At 41.7% G+C, this 17,629-nt stretch overlaps 3 protein-coding genes across 4 annotated transcripts in view; 2 read left to right on the top strand and 1 right to left on the bottom strand.

Annotated features, from left to right (window-relative positions):
- The window catches only part of LOC148368289 (uncharacterized), a 43,610-nt gene extending 27,744 nt beyond the window's left edge, over positions 1–15,866 (top strand). Inside the window, exons 1-3 of one of the 2 annotated variants that reach the window (XM_088330297.1) lie at positions 7,284–7,330; positions 11,253–11,552; positions 13,212–15,866. In XM_088330297.1, the coding sequence (XP_088186423.1) occupies positions 7,303–7,330; positions 11,253–11,552; positions 13,212–14,716 (1,833 nt within the window). In that variant the 5' untranslated portion in view covers positions 7,284–7,302 and the 3' untranslated portion in view covers positions 14,717–15,866. Of the gene's footprint in view, positions 1–7,283; positions 7,331–11,252; positions 11,553–13,211 lie in introns of those variants that run through there. The other variant, XM_088330296.1, reaches the window with a different exon arrangement.
- The window catches only part of LOC148368286 (uncharacterized), a 105,556-nt gene that overhangs the window by 41,590 nt on the left and 46,337 nt on the right, over positions 1–17,629 (top strand). The window lies entirely within an intron of this gene.
- On the bottom strand, positions 8,408–10,269 carry LOC148368290 (uncharacterized). The gene is made up of 2 exons (XM_088329640.1): positions 9,532–10,269; positions 8,408–9,330 (listed from the first exon to the last, which is right to left on the bottom strand). The coding sequence occupies exons 1-2, from the start codon at positions 10,267–10,269 to the stop codon at positions 8,530–8,532; spliced, it is 1,539 nt and encodes a 512-aa protein (XP_088185766.1). The 3' UTR covers positions 8,408–8,529.

Below are 17,629 nucleotides of genomic sequence, written 5' to 3'. Positions count from 1 at the left end.
GCCGATCAGACAGCCCCTGGGCCTCTCCACTACACATGGTCCCGAAACCAGGCGATGGCTGGCGCCCATGCGGGGACTATCGCCGCCTTAACGAGGCTACCACGCCCGACCGTTACCCAGTCCCGCACATTCAAGACTTCTCTGCACACCTGGCGGGCAAACTTCTCTTTTCCAAGGTGGACCTAGTGCGGGGATACCACCAACTGCCAGTTCATCCCTCAGATATACTGCTCAGTTTGTGATAAAAGATTCACTACAAGTGGAAGTTTAAAAATACACACCAGAATCCACACTGATGAGAAGCCTTTTTCTTGTTCAGATTGCAGTAAAAAATTCACCCGAAATGATCAATTGAAATTACACCAACTAACCCACACTGGCGAGAAGCCTTTCTCCTGTTCAGTTTGTGATAAAAGATTCACTACAAGTTGGAAGTTAAAAATCCACACTAGAATCCACACTGGCGAGAAGCCTTTTTCCTGCTCAGTTTGTGATAAAAGATTCACTACAAGTTGGAAGTTAAAAATCCACACTAGAATCCACACTGGCGAGAAGCCTTTTTCCTGCTCAGTTTGTGACAAAAGATTCACTACAAGTGAAAGTTTAAAAATACACACTAGAACCCACACTGGTGAGAAGCCTTTTTCCTGCTCAATTTGTGAAAAAAAATTCACCCACCGTGTGGACTTTAAAACACACACAAAAACCCACACTGGCGAGAAGCCTTTTTCCTGCTCATTTTGTGGTCAGAGTTTTACCCAGAATGGAAGCTTAAGGAAACATATAAGAAGCCACACTGGAGAGAAGCCTTTTGCTTGCTCAATTTGTGGTAAAAGATACACAGCTAATGATAGTTTAACAAATCATATTCGAACCCACACTGGCGAGAAGCCCTTTTCCTGCCTAGTTTGTGGTCAAAGATTCACTAGAAGTGGAATCTTAAAGAAACATATTAGAACCCACACTGGAGAGAAGCCTTTCACTTGCTCAGTTTGTGGTAGAGGATTTATCTTGCGTTGGGTCCTAAAACAACACCTACAAACCCACACTGGCGAGAAGCCTTTTTCCTGCTCAATTTGTGGAAAACGATTCTCAAACACTGGGAACTTAAAATTACACCAAAAAACCCACACTGGCGAGAAGCCTTTTCCTGCTTAGTTTGTGGTAAAAGATTCTCCCTCAAAGGAAACTTGAAGTTACACATTAGAACCCACACAGGCAAGAAGCCTTTTTCTTGCTCAGTTTGTGTAAAAGGATTCAGCCATCGTGGGGCCTTAAAACAACACATTAGAACCCACACTCGCGAGAAGGCTTTTACCTGTTAACGTTTTGGTGAAAAAAAAAAAAGAACCATATTGGACACTAGAAATTACACACAAGAACCCACACTGGCGAGAAGACTTTTGCCTGCTCGGTTTGTGGTCAAACATTTACTGAAAGTGGGAGATTAAAAACTTGACCAAGTATCAAACAGGCCATCTATATGAACGTAACTGCCACTAAACTATTTCCCCTCACTTTTTTCCAACGACTGACTCTGCCAACACATCAAAAATCCCACATTCATTTATAGGAAGTGAGCAGACTCTCCAGCTGGATAATAAAGATTTGAAACCCCAAAGTCTTCCATCGGATTCAAAAGATTCATGATTTGCATATGTGTCATGGTTCTTGATAGATGATCTATTTCATCATGTGTCCGCGTAAAATTTTGCCTGTTATCAACAATTATAATTATGAAACAATAAGATCGCCGACGTAGGTCCCCAGGGTTGGGGCCTGTTCTCACCAGAGCCCCAAATTTTGGACAGCCGGTGGTTCTCTCCGTCCCTGTTGTCTCGATGAGAACCATTCCTGTGAAGTCCGCCGTCAAAAGAGATAGGAAACTTTATTTCGTCATCTTCTTTGTTGGCCATGTGCTGCTTCTCACACACCCCTCCCCCGAGGGACGTTTTGTTCTCAAAAGTACTCAAAAAGGGTTGGTTTAACACCCTCCGCAAATATCCCATGTTGGCACGCTATGAAAACAATCCCTGATCATTGAAATGAGTTTATTATCTTAAAACCGAGTTTATTATCTTAAAACCGGGTTCATTGATCAGTACTGTTAACCTGTTGCATCACTTCTTCCTTCTTCCCCATTGCTAACACTGGAGTGCTTGTGTCAACAATATGCTTTATTCTTTCGTTTGATACAATTTTTTTGTCATGTGAATAAAATGTAGTGTCATCATTTATGGGTCGATGTTATTGTTCATTATCCATATCAACGAACTACAAAATCGATCAATTAAAGCTGAAAATACATTGGTTTTAAAGTTTCATCTTTCATGATAAATGCTAGACACAGACTATTTCAAATGAATTCGTGTTGGAAACCGAGAGCACCGCCTGCCTTCCGAATTGGTTCTGAACCAAATTGATATAATTTAAAGACATTTGGAAATGTGTTGAGTCGATTATCATTTTATGAATGATGACTTTTGCCAGAACCGAAACTTAACTATGTGTTGAGTCAAGACAGAAAAGGGGCTTGGATTTTCCTGGACCAAAGTGAAGTTGAGACTGGAAATCACCATGACCACAATGTAAGACAACATTAAACAGAAATATGAACTGTTATAAGTATATACAGAACGTGACCCATCAGTCGCCCAATTCGTTCCCCCTTTTAACAATCAAAACTAATAATGTTCAAATGAGTCCGATGCTTCAACTCTTGGCATTCAACATATCAAGATTTCCTAATGTACTCATCCCTGAAACTCTAAATCTGACGTAGCTCACCAAGGACATGGTCTTGCAGCCATGAAGTTCCACCATAGTACGTAACATCCTAAAAAGGTTTACTCCAAAACACATCATAGTACCGATGGGGAAAAAAAATCAGTCGAAAAGTATCTTTACCTTGTTACTAGCTGCGTGCTTCGCCCCCTAATTCCCGTTTACAAATAAAAAGACTTCTAAAACTATTTTCTCTTGATGGGCAACTTTTTCGGCCAATCACAGCTTCACTTCTCGGTCCTCAGCCCGCATTAGCCTATACCGGTCTGTATTGCTAAAAACGACAACGCCTCCTTTAATTCCGAAGAACTCTAGCCAATCGTGACCGGGTCAAATGATAATCGACACATTGGTTAGACAATAAAATTCGGAATAAGTCGATATGAAGATGTGTCTATTGCATTCAAATGAAACCCTGAAATAAGTGTAACGCCACCAGTGATATATTTTACGCACCATTTTTATGTGCACGTATGCAGAATTGGGATGGATGCGGAACAATAATTCAAGCGTTTACAACTCTCGCAATGTCCGAGAAAAAATGGCCAAAATTTAAAACACATTTGCAGAGGTTTTAGAATTGTAAACTGGTCTTCTCCAAATAGCCACTTTCGGAAACACCTAAACATACCCGTAAAAAAATGTGTTTTTAATTTGGGATCCAATTTGACCTGGTACCAGGTAAGGCTTCAAGCTATTGTCTCACCTGTTTGGATACCCATGCTAAAGTCATTTGCAGGCATTTGATTGCAAAAACAAATTCAGGCGAGGAGAAATAACCTTCTATTTCTATGTGTCCAACTCAGATGAGTCAATGTTAGTAGCACCTGCAATAGGGACAAAATGTTATATATCTATTTCTGTATCTATATGTAACTGGTGTAATAATGACTTTTGTTTTATTGAAATTCCTGCTGAAATATGTGTATAATGTTTGGTAAGTGTCCTGCAATGATAAGTCCAACAGTGCCACCTTCTGGTATGGGGTGGGGTTTGGTTTTGGCTCCTGACATGTGACCGGGAGGCGGGGTTTGTTGGCAGTTTTCAGAAGGAACTGCTACTGGTAAGACACATCTTTTGGTGCTCCACAAAAGAAGTTAATTTTAAACATTATAACCACAGCTGACAAATCTCTCAACATGCACAGTAATGTGATTGATGTTGTCGAGCTGTTTAGATTTATTTTCGCTTTGTTTCTGTTTTACTAAAATATTAATTCCCCTTGTAGAGACCAAAGAGGTCAAAGCCAGCAGAAAAGCTAATGTTGTGACTCATTCATTTGCAGGTAAATTGTACCCGTTTTTATACTCATTATTGTTTTTATTTCTATTTTCTCATAAACATTAAAAAGGATGATGTTGGTTAAAATTCAGACTAAAGAAAAATATGTTGAATTCATTGTAAACGTTAAAAATACACTATACGATCTCTTGTTAAAAGTATCTTGTTAAAATGGATGTAAAAATGTATTGTGATATTCTAAAATGTATTTTATGTAAATTGAAAAGAAAGCTCTTTGATATGCTTTGTTGGGAAGTTTTCAGAGGGAACTGCTACTGAGATCAAAGACATCAAAGCCAGCAGAAAAGCTAATGTTGTGACTCATTCATTAGCAGAAACTTTAATAATAAAAACCTCATCATCCAGTCGAGCGTGAATGCGGATCTTTGGTGGGACAAGTACAGCGCGGTTACATCTATATGTAACTGGTGTAGCCGTCCCACCAAGGATCCACCTTCAGGCTGGACTGGATGGTGAGGCTTTTATTCCAGTTGCTGCAATGATCGACACAACATACACACACCATGTGGTTAGCACCTCCACTGGCTTTCAACATCGTTCGCAGCGTGCTGGAGACTGCTGTAAAGACATCAAATATTTTTCTTTTCAGTTGACGTACAATACAGTTCACAAAAATCAACCATTATAATAATTTCAACATTCATTTTAACAAGATGATTTTAACAAGTGATCGTATAGTGGTTTTAACTTTAACAATGAATTCAACTCGACATATTTTTTAATCAGAATTTTAATCAACATCATCCTGTTTATATATTTGTGAAAACTGAAATAATTACAATAACGAGTGTAAAAACAGGAACAATTGACCTGCAATGAGCGACACAACATGCACACACCATGTGGTTAGCACCTCCGCTGGTTCTCAACATGTATAAAGGGGAATTAGCATTTCAGTACAACATACAGCAAAGCTAACATAAATGGCGACAGAAACAAAACGAAAATAAATCCAAACAACTTGACAAGATCGATTACATTACTGTGTAAATTGCACGATTTGTCAGTTGTGGTTTTAATGTTGTTAATAAACTTTTTTTTTTTTTTGCGGAGCACCAAAAAGTCGTGGCTTACCGTTAGCAGCGCGTTGGCGAGTGCTAACAATGTCCGCATTCCGGTCATAAGATAATGTTTCAATAACGTAGGGGTTTTTTTAGGAAGAATTTTCAAAAAATAAATATGTTTTCAAGCTAATTTTCCTTAACGTTGATGACAACAAGTTACCCACATGAAAATCTGTTTTAAAATGAGCAGGTTGTGATTTCTTTTCAATGTCCACTGAACGAAGTTGCCCTGACCAAGATGGCCGCCTCGTAGGCAGGCAAGTTAGCGGGCTGCTACAGCACGCCGACCTATCCAGTCAACTATTTCTGTGTCCCACAGTCCATTGCGGCGGTGTGTCGAAGGAGAAGGTGTCATGGCTGCCGAACAAGAAAATGTCGAAAAAGTCCTGTAGTCGACTTCGAACGACGTAAGCTCGACAAAAGTATCACTTTGCAGTCCTTTTCGAAGGTTTGTCCTTTTTACTGCCGAGTTGAAGCGACACCTTGTGGCGTTTTTTCGTTCAGACTTGGAGAAAATGTGCTCCAGTGCTGAAGGATCTTTTTAAGAGAAGCTTACGGGAGCCAAAGAGGAGACCGAGCGAGAATGTCGACGACCGGTGTTATGCCGAGAAATCTGTCCCTGCCTAGATTTGCATCGCGTAGCTACTATAACCACTTTGACCTCGTTTTATCTGACTTTTATATCACTTTTTGGGAATGTAATGACGAATATATAACCAAAACCCCTTCGTCTTGCATTTGTTGGGAATGTAATACAATTTAAACTATTTCGTCTTTGTATTCGAACGGTATTGCACACCGTATATAAACCACTTTTGAGCATGTAGCATGTTTATTTTGCCTTTTTCTACTCAAATCGCTCGTATTGAAACTGTTATGCACTCTACCATAAAGCTTACTATGCTGAAAGGAACTGTCAAATCATCAACAGATAAACGGGAGACGTTTATGTTACCTGCTCAAAAGTAATTTTTATATGGTGTGCATTATCGTTCAATACCATTCACAACAAATACAAAGACGGAATGGTTTGAGTTGTATTATATTTCCAACAAATAAGGCGCTAACCTGCTTATTGGGGGTATTAGGGGTTCAGTGTCTTACCCAAGGGAATGGTTTAAGTTGTATTACATTCCCAACAAATGCAAGACGAAGTGGCTTTGGTTAGTTTTTGGTTTGAACAATTTTATTGACACTTTTAGCAGCTATTAAACACATTCACAATTTCATTATATCGTATTCTAACAATATGAGGTTTGAACATTTTTTGTCGAAACTTTTAACAGCAATTAAACACATTCACCATTTCATTACATAATATTCTAACAATATGGATCATTATGGAAACACATGTCGGCCATTACAATCCCGAAAAGGGATATAAATGTGAGATAAAACGAGGTAAAAGTGGTTATAGTAGCTACAAGATGCAAATCTCTGCAGGGACGCATTTCTCAGCATAAAAGGTTAGGTTCCGGGCTAGGATTTGGGCTTCAAATCAGGGTTTTAAACTTATTCTAAGGTTCCAAAATAGGTTTGAGGCCAGGGCTAGAAAAACTAAGGCTTAGGCTCCTCGTTAGGGTCTCAAATTGAATTGAGTGGTCCGAAATAGGGTTGAGGCTAGTTACAGCTAGAGTTAGGTGTAGGTTGTGCAGCCCTTTGAGACATTTTTGTGATTAAGAGCTATATAAATGAATGTGACTTGACTTGACAACCTTTTTGGTTTGGCGTGCCACTTTCAAATGTCCTTGAAAATCAGTGCGCCACACCAAGATTAATGACTCACACAACAATTTTTTTTATATCCATCTCAGCTGTAGTTTTACTCCAGTCCAAATTACACAACATGGTTAGACATTGAAATCGTATAACTGACCAATTTATCTTCCGCTATTCTTGTTCATCAATAAACTAAAAAATGAATGTGAGCAACTTCTGGAAAAGCCTGTAGACATCCATGACGTTAACATTTTACAGCAAGAATCAACCACAATCAACCATTTTTCATCAAAAAAAAGAAGTGATACGAACAGCTACAATACCATTCATCAATGAAATCTTATTGCAGAAAATATCAAAATATGAAATACGCACAGATGGTTTATATATATGTGTATGTATATGTTCAAACAACACTCTTTGTCAAGGAGAGATGACCTCATGTGTGGCTCATTCTCAAGGTTTCTTCTTTTTCCTCATGCTGGGATTTTTTTTGTTTTTCCTTGCCCTCGCTTAGGTTTCAGATCATGGGATGTTGTCGTGGTGGTCTTTGCAGCCCTCTGTGACTGTTTCTGATTAGTGCCAGACGTTTCTCTCAAATTCGGAAGTGCCGATGCCAGCCGATGTTGGCCATATTGACTCATTTTTGATGGCCTACAGAACATCTAGCTCTGTAGCTAAACAGGCATAGGGCACACCAAAAGAAAGCTTTAACAGTCATCTTTCATGAGACAACAGTTGATTTAGTTGAATTGATGACGTTGCCATGTTTTTTGAAAATACTTGTTTCCCGGAAAACTACTGAGAAAAATGGCTCCTTGCAAAACCATGCATTTCAAGCAGAAGTTTCTCCTCGGTGCTTTTTTTAATATATCTATATTTTCGATACCTAAAATATTTAAACAATTCTTTCTAAAAACACAAGGGCACTTTGCTTGGAAAATAACATTTGATTGCAAGAACACTAAACTTATGCATGACTTTGCAAAAATTCTCAGCCCCTGTTGTCTCGGGTGCCGGATCACATGATTCAGGTCGTCATGGTGATCGCAGGGTCCTACGAAAAGTCATCCCAACGAATGCCTTTAGTCATTTTTTTTTTAGAGAGAATGAAGATTTGAAGCGTTAACAGTCTGTACTTATGTCTTTACTTTTCTCGTCACACTGCGCGTACTTGGCATATACACCGGCGCCCAGGGGTCATCATTAATTGATTTTTGGAAAAAAAAATAATAATTAAGTGCGAAAAAATTAAAATTAATTTTTTTGCGGCAAGGCCAATTAATGGGTATTTATTGGATTTCTAGCCATTAATTGGTAATTTAATGGTATACTAGCCGTGTCAATATGGTCGAACAAACTGGTCCCTTTAATCTTTACTTTTAGTACAAAAAATATCTTCTGAGTTATTGGTGATCACATCAGCTACCGTCATGTTGGGGCTTGTTTTATAATTATAATTTGTCGATTCCTCCTAAGTTAATATGCGAATTGTCGGAAGACTAACTGAGGTTAGATGAACAGTGAATGATAGAACATTCACGCCAACATTATCATGCGCAGTAAGACACCTTAGTAATAAGAGGTTTTGCTATTTATTACACATTCATTTATGAACAAAAATGTGTACAACATAGAAACATCGGAGATAGTGAAAATGTTAGAGATTTTCATTAGATGAAACGATGTGGGAAACAAATTCGCTGTCCCAGAAGCGGTTGTTAGAAAACAAAAAAAGTTGGGCTTCTAGGCAATTTGTTGACAAGTTGTACCGTTCATCCGCATAGGCACGTCCGGCAGCACTGAAAAAGCGTTCTACTATGTTGGAAGTTGGCAGTATAAATGTTGTATCGATAAATTGATCAAAGGTGGGCAGCATCATGTTCAGGCGGCGCCGTTTTATCAAATTTTGGCCAAAGGCCATATCCGATGACTCATCTATTGGACTTTCATCGACCGGTGCAGTTTCGGTGACTTTGAGAGCCTCCACTGCTTGACGCTCTTTTGCCGTAAGTTGACCATGTTTTTGGTTTTGAATTTTCACAATAGCCCTCTCAAACATAGGCGCTTGAACGATTTCGGCGTCAGGGCTGAGGTGATGGGCCATGGCAGGATGGGACGACATTGCAACATCAAAGAGGTACCTCGCCTCTGCGACTGTCAGATCTTCTTGCTGCAAAGTAAGCGTCAAAGAATCCAACTTGGCCAAATCACCGTTGAGTTGAGTGAGTTTATGAACATCCGCTGCGTTGAGAAGTAAATCCATCACCCTTGGGTCGGTGGTGAAAACTTCTTTTGCAAGAATTTTCTGCAGCTCGAAGAACCTGCGCACCATCTTTGCCGTGCTTGACCACCGTGTCTCATTTCTCGTCAACGGTCGAAGGTCTGTGTACTCATCCAGTAGTGCACTAAGCGTGCTGTATCTCAGGCGAGCCATCAAGGAGTTCAACTTACAGAGTACCTTAAAAATGTAAAAGCAGGAAATAAGAAATATGCTAAATTTGAGCAGCTTAAAATCGCCTTGCGTAAAATTCCTTTGATAGAAGGCGTGGCCGCGTGGGGTATGTGAAAAAAATATTGTGGAACCGCTGTGACAGAGTGCACTCTGTCTTCAATATAGATATTGTGAGATATAAGAAAGCAGCATAGAAAAGAAGTTCACCTTTTCGTAGGGCTTCAAGAGTTCTTTGACAGCGAGGTTGAAGCGATGGGAGGCGCAGCCGACCAGAGGAACATTGCACTGCTTTGCAATGGCTTTGTTCACCTTGCAGTTGTCGCCACAAAGCGCCACCACGTTGGCCATAGACTTGCCGTACCTGCTAAGGATGTCTTCGATGAACACCAGGTGGTTTTCAGCCGTCTGTGCCTCGGGATCCAAAAGTGTTGAGAAGCCGAGGAGAGCACTTTCCCGACCGCGTGGGCTTATATACGAGGCGAAAACGCCAATGTAATAATCGGAAGAACAAGTCCATCCGTCGAATACCACCGCGAATCGGGATGGCAGATCGAAGGCGATTTTCTGTCGCACACCCTGTGTCACCAAGGCCAAATACTTCTTTAAGGTGTTTGTGCAGATTGGCTCCGTATTGCTGATGTCCCTGATGGTAGGCCGATCAACAACATTGAAAGGCTCCAGGTCGATACAAACCAACCGCAGCCACTTGAAGATTCGTATTCCTTTTCGGCAAACGGTTGAAGGTGACGACAGGAAATTTTCTATCGATCCAGGATTGGATGACTCCTGCTTCTTTGCATCACTTTCTTTCTGCAAGTGCTGACTTTTAATGTGGCTTTCCAAATTGCTCCAACCGGTGTTGCGCCGTTGGATGCGCTCGGCGCCACATGAGCAGCGCCATTTGCCGTTGACGACATCAATCTGTGTGAAGTACTCTCTAACCATTTTTTCCTTCGGTCCCATAACCGTGCGAAGATTACAATTAATACAGCGTAATAGTAGTGGTGTACAACATGTGCGTATGTGCATCCACGACGTACGTGCTTGAGGCAAAACGTGAGCTAATCAACAAGCCCGATTTTGTCCCGACCAATAAAAAGCTGCTTTGCAACCACACTATGTACGTACAGCTACCGTGTTTCCCCGAATATAAGGCCGGCCTTACTTCAAAATCATCGTCAAAAATTGAGGTTTTGAAATAAAAATATGTGCAAAAGTAATAAATTTTCGCTAAAAATTTCTTAGAAAAGCATTGCCGTTGTTAAATAACGTTGATATCTACGGTTTTCATAGGTGATATGAGCCTCTTATTTGCAGGAAGGATGAATTTCATTTCTCATAAAAAGCTGGACCTTATATTCAGGGTGGGTCTTATAATGGGGGAAACACGGTAGCTTACGCGTATGCATGCACTGTCCCGATTGTGCGTGTATGTGCCCTTGACCGCATACGAAATGCTCGGGCGGCGAGAAAATTTGCACGTTTGTTGACGCAATCGACTAACAAAAAACCCGAATATTTTCGCAATTAACGGGTCGCAAACTCGCAATAATTGCTAATTATTTAAATTTTGCAATAAATGGATTTATGAATTTAAGCAACCATTCCATTAATTTTTCGCAATTAATGGCATTAATTTTTCACCAATCATTTATTGCTGACCCCTGCCGGCGCCTACTCACCGCCTTACAGAGTAATACGGCGAAAACAGGAACAAAACGCGGCACTAAGTGTCTACAAAGGAATCTGGTCAAAGCTACTCCGACCATCTCGTGATGATTTAATTCTCATAGGCCTAATACTTACTGATCAGCAGCGCTGAAGCTTTTAGAATTTTTTTTACATTTTGGCACTCTGAAAACGTACTAATACGTTACGGCACTGAACGAGTTAAGGGCAATACAAAAAATGTGTCTTGTGTCTTGCAGACGTCAGCAAAAAATATCTTCCTACTGCGCGGCAGGAACCAGAGTTGCCTGCCGTTAAAATGGAGGAGGAGGAGGACGATCTGAAGCCTTATCACATTAAGCAAGAGACAGAGGATGGGGAGCCTGTTGGCGTTAAAGAGGAGGACAATTTCCCAGTCTTGCTAGTGACCGGGGTCCGTTCAACCGTCGAAGATCAAAGTCAACCCGAAGATAACGGTTGGCAAGAGCCTGGAAGCATCAGCTCCCGTCAACACGTGGAAACGGATGACAACGACACGTCCCACTCTGCAAACGCTGAAGGTGGTAACACATGTTCTCAGCGTGGGAAAAGCAAGTCTTATATGAAGTTGCATATGAAATTCCACGCTGGCGAGAAGCCCTTTTCTTGCTTAGTTTGTGGGAAAAATTTCACCCAAAATGGACACTTGAAATTACACCAACTAACCCACAATGGGGAGAAGCCTTTTGTCTGCTCAGTTTGTGGAAAACGATTCACCCAGAGTGGGGACTTCAAAAAACACACACTAACTCACACTGGGGAGAAGCCTTTCCCCTGCCTAATTTGTGGTAAAAGATGCACAAAGAATGGGAGACACACACTAATTCACACACTTAACCTATGGTCATGAACTGGGTCATGACCAAAAGAACACGATCCCGGATACAAGTGGCCGAAATGAGTTTGCTCCGCAGGGTGGCTGGGTTCTCCCTTAGAGATAAGGTGAGAAGTTCAGTCATCCGGGAGGGACTCTGTGTGGAGCCACTGCTCCTCCGCATTGAGAGGAGCCAGTTGAGGTGGCTCGGGCATCTCATAAGGATGCCCTCTGGATGCCTCCCTCGGGAGGTGTTCCGGGCATGGCCCACCGGCAGGAGGCCCCGGGTGCAACCCAGGACACGCTGGAGAGACTATGTCTCTCGGCTGGCTTGGGAAAACCTCGGGATCCCGTCGGACGAGCTGGAGGAGGTGGCTGGGGATAGGGACGTCTGGGTTTCCCTTTTAAGGCTGCTGCCCCCGCGACCCGACCTCGGATAAGCGGAAGATAATGGATGGATGGATAGATAATTCACAATGGCGAGAAGCCTTTTTCCTGCTCAGTTTGCGATAAAAGATTCACCGAAAGTGGGAGCTTAAAAATTACACACAAGAACCCACACTGGCAAGAAGACTTTTGCTTGCTCAGTGTGAGGTCAAACATTTATTTAAAGTAGGAAATTCAAAACACTTAATTGACCAAGTATCATACAGGCCGTCTATAGGAACATGACTGCATACCTGTCAAGTACTACGGTTTTTCCGTAATGACTACGGTTTTCTTTAACCCGCTACGGTGATACGGTGCCATCACAGAAACTACGTTTTCCACCGCAAAGTGGAGACAAAGTACCATTTCAAACAACGGCTATTTCAGCACTGCCAGTCGTCTATCGAGCAAAGTGCTTGGCAGCCTGATAATTATGAAAATGATGATGACATCATCTGGATACAAGTGCCACAGTATGACCCATTCGAAAGAACAGTTGAAAAAAATCCAAACAATGCACAATGGAGAACAATTAATGCTTAGGCTGTAGCTTGTATAACATGGAGAACATATCATTCATTTTGCTAAAGTGAATCAACCCACGCATATTTATGGCTTTTCGGTCCCTTATTATCTTTTCAGCGAAGAAAAATCTTTTGGCCTCGCATGTTCAATTGACTCTGGTGTGCCTTTGAGAAGTGACAGAATCAATGGAGCAGTGACACTTAGAAATGTGCCAGTGAAATTGTTTGCATGATATATTGAGATTTAGCCTTTAAGTTTGTTTATTGCTTAAATATCATGTGCTGAAGTCAGTTAAGTGAAATGGGGAATTTCTAAGATTTTTTTTACGTTTCGGCCCTCGGGAACGTACAAATACGTTACAGCACTGAAGGAATTAAGGGCAATACAAATAAATGTGACTTGTGTCTTGCAGACGTCAGCCAAAAATATCTTCCAACTGGGCAACATGAACCAGAGTTGCCTGCCGTTAAAATTGAGGAGGAGGAAGATCTGAAGCCATATCACGTTAAGCAAGAGACAGAGGATGGGGAGCCTGTTGGCGTTAAAGAAGAGGACGATTTCCCAGTCTTGCTAGTGACCGGGGTCCGTTCAACCGTCGAAGATCAAGGTCAACCAGAAGATAACTGTTGGCAGGAGCCTCTAAACATCAGCTCCCCACAACACGTGGAAACGGATGACGACGACACGTCCCACTCCGCAAACGCTGAAGGTGGTAACACATGTTCTCAGTGTGGGAAAAGCAAGTCTTATATGAAGTTGCATATGAAATTCCACGCTGGCGAGAAGCCTCTTTCCTGCTCACTTTGTGATGAAAGATTAGTTGACAGTGGGAACTTTAAAAAACACATTAGAACCCACACTGAGGAGAAACCTTTTGCCTGCACAGTTTGTGGTAAAAAATTCGCCCGAAATGGACACTTGAAATCACACCAACTAACCCACACTGGCGAGAAGCCTTTTTCTTGCTCGGTTTGTGGTAAAAATTTCACCGAAAGTAGGAGCTTAAAAAGACACACACTAACCCACACTGGCGAGAAGCCTTTTTCTTGCTCAGTTTGCGGTAAAAAATTCACACAGAGTTGGGACTTAACAAAGCACACCAGAACCCACACTGGCGAGAAGCCTTTTTCTTGCTCAGTTTGTTGTAAAAGATTCATAGAGAGTGGGAAATTAAAAAAACACACTAGAACCCACACTGGCGAGAAGCCTTTTTCCTGCTCAGTTTGCGGTCAAAGTTTCACCGAAAGTGGCCACTTAAAAATACATAGACTAACTCACACTGGCAAAAAGCCTTTTGCCTGCTTAGTCTGCGGTAAAAGATTTTCACATAATATGAACTTAAAATCGCACCAACTAACCCACACTGGCGAGAAGCCTTTTTCCTGCTCAGTTTGTGATAAAAGATTCTCCCTCAAAGGAAATTTGAAGTTACACACTAGAACCCACACTGGCGAGATGCCTTTTTCCTGTTCAGTTTGCGGTCAAAGATTCACTAACAGTGGGAACTTAAAAAGACACACTAGAACCCACACTGGCGAGAAGCCTTTTTCTTGTTCAGTTTGTGGTAAAAAATTCACCCAAAATGGACAATTGAAATCACACCAACTAACCCATACTGGCGAGAAGCCTTTCACTTGCTCAATTTGTGGTAAAAGATTCAAAGAGGGTGGGAGTTTAACAAAACACATTAGAATCCACACTGGTGAGAAGCCTTTTCCTTGCTCAGTCTGTGGTAAAACATTTGCCCAAAATGAACACTTGAAATCACACCAACTAACCCACACTGGCGAGAAGCCTTTTTCCTGTTACGTTTGCGGTCAAAATTTCACCCGAAATGGACACTTGAAATTACACCAACTCACCCACACTGGCGAGGATCCTTTTCGTGTTCAGTTTGCGGTAAAAATGTCACCCTAAATGGACGCTTGAAATCAGACCAATTAACCTTCACTGGCAAGAAGTCTTTCTCCTGCTCAATTTGTGGAAAACGATTCTCCCAACAAGGAAACTTGAATGTACACACGAGACCCCACACTGGTGATAAGTCTTTTGCCTGCTCAGTCTGCAGTCAAAAATTCACTAAAAGTGGAAGCCTGAAGAAACACGTTAGAACCCACACCGGTGAGAAACCTTTGACCTGTTGACTTTGTGAAAACAATTAAATTCATCCATATCGGACATTAAAAATCACACAACAGAACCCACACTGGTGAGAAGCCTTTTGCCTGCTCAGTTTGTGGTAGAAAATTCTCCCAATAAGGAAACTTGAAATTAGACCAACTAACCCACACTGGCGAGGAGCCTTTTTCTTGCTCTGTTCGTGGTAAAACATTTACTGAAAGTGGGAGCTTAAAACACTTAATTGACCAAGTATCACACAGGCCATCTATAGGAACGTAACTGCCACTTAACTATTTCCCCTCACTTTTTTCCAACCACTGACTCTGCCAACGTATAAAAAAAAAAAAAACACTTTCATTCACGGGTTGTGATCAGACTCTCCAGGTGTATAATAAAGATTCGAAACCCCAAAGTCTTCATTTGGATTCAAAAGATTCATGATTTGCGTATGTGTCATGTTCTTTGATAGATGATCTATTTCCTCATATGTCCGCATACAATTTTGCCTGTTGTCAACAATTACAATTATGAAACAATTAAGATGGCCGACCAAGGTCCCTATGGTTGGGGCTTGTTCTCACCAGAGCCACAAAGCTTGGAGAGCCTGTGGTTCTCTCCGTCCCTTTCGTCGGGATGAGAACAATCCCCGTGAAGTCCAACGCCAAAAGAGATAGGAAACTTTATTTCGTCATCTTCCTGGTTGGCCATGTGCTGCTTTTTACACACTCCTCCCCTGAGGGACGTTTTGTTCTCAAAAGTACACAAAAAGGGTTAGTGAAACAACCTCTTTTGTGTTTTGGGCAAATATCCCATGTTGGCACATTATGAAAACAATCCCTGATCATTGAAATGAGTTCATTATCTTCAAACCGAGGTCATTGATCATTACTGTTAACCTGTTGCATCATTTCTTCCACCTTCCCCCTTGCTAACACTGAATGCTTGTGTTAACAATGTGCTTTATTCTTTTGTTTTATCCAATTTTTTTGTCATGTAAATAAAACGTAGTTTAATAAAATCAAACCGAGTGTGTCATTTTTCTTCTGGACTGATCAATCATTATCCATATCAACGAACTACAAAATCGATCAATTAAAGCTGAAAATATTTTATGTTTAAAGTTGCATCCTTCATGATAAATGCGAGACACAGGCTATTTCAAACGAATTTGTGTTGGATACCGAGAGCACCACTTGCTGACTGAATTGGTAACCACCAAATTAGATTGCGAACCAAACAAATATAATCGAAAGCTATGTGGTAATGTCTTGTTATTTTGGCCATAAAAGAGTCAGAAACACGTTACGAGTGATGACTTTTGCCAGAACCGAAACTTAACTATGTGTTAAGTCAAGACAGAAAAGGGGCTTGGATTTTCCTGGACCAAAATGAAGTTGAGACTGGAAATCACCATGACCACATTGTAAGACAACATTAAACTGAAATAAGAACTGTTATAAGTATATACAGCACATGACTCATCAGTAGCCCAATTAGTTGCCCCTTTAACAATCAAAAGTAATAATGTTCAAATGAGTCTGATGCTTCAACTTTTGTTATTCAAAATATCAAGATTTCATAATGTACTCATCCCTGAAACTCTAAATCTGACGTAGCTCACCAAGGACATGGTCTTGCAGCCATGAAGTTCCACGATATTACGTAACATTCGCGTGAATCCGAGCATGTAAAAAGGTTTACTCCACAACACACCATAAAACCGATGGATAAAAAAAAATCGGTCGAAAAGTATCTCTGCCTTGTTACTAGCTGTGTGTTTAGCCCCCTAATTCCCGTTTACAAATAAACAGACAACCTTGGGGCCAATCGCGGCTTCGCTTCTTAGTCCTCAGCCCGCATTAGCCTATACCGGTCTGTATTGCTAAGTTCATGGCTCGGTAATGGTTCTTTCTGTTGTCGAGTGTCTACTTCCCTACTTCAATAACACTACCTTTCAGATACAGAGAGAGATAATATCACAGCAGCCAACCACACTTGCCTAGCACATAATCCCACTCTGGACCAGAAAGAAATACACAAACCAAAGACCCTTACCAAAACAGCATCAGTGCTGATTGCGATGTAGACATGAGGGCCACAAATTCGCTTGGTAAGTATCTCTCTTAATGCTCCAGCGAAGGTCGGGGGGGTCCTGTCCCTGTGCGTTGAGCCGACATGATGAACCAGGTTTTTCCAATGCATGCGGTCTTGTGCCAGCTGCATCCTCTACAGCTACTCCGTATTATTGGAGGTCGCCCGCAACGACGTCGAGCCATCGAGTGCGGGGTTTCCCTCGTGGTCGTCTCCAGCCTGCGGCCTTTGGGTCAAACTGGAGAATGGCTCGTGTCGGATGGTCTGGTGGTAGACGAAGGACATGGCCAAACCAGCGGGTGCGGCGTTGTGCGACTAAGGAAGCTGCTCGGGGCTGGCATGTGCGGGCTCTGAGCTCTTCATTGGAGACTCGCTGGGGCCACCTGATGTTCTCGACGGTTCTGAAAGCCCTGCTATCAAAAAACGTCGATTCTTGTGGCCAGGGTGTCGTTCAGGGGCCATGTTTCTGAGCCATAAAGCAGGATAGAGAGTACGGCGAGGTTGTAAATGCGGAGCTTCGTCTTGCGTGCGATGGTCTGGTGCCGCCAGAGTGGTTTCCAGAGAGACTGCAGAGCAGATGCTGCCAGGGCTCATCTGCGGAGAATCTCTGGTTTTAGT

Source organism: Urocampus carinirostris, chromosome 3, assembly GCF_059441175.1.
Source record: "Urocampus carinirostris isolate Australia breed hairy pipefish chromosome 3, RoL_Ucar_1.0, whole genome shotgun sequence".
Taxonomy (NCBI): domain Eukaryota; kingdom Metazoa; phylum Chordata; class Actinopteri; order Syngnathiformes; family Syngnathidae; genus Urocampus; species Urocampus carinirostris.
Note: the sequence above shows the minus strand (reverse complement) of the source record. Positions and strands in the feature narration are given on the sequence as shown.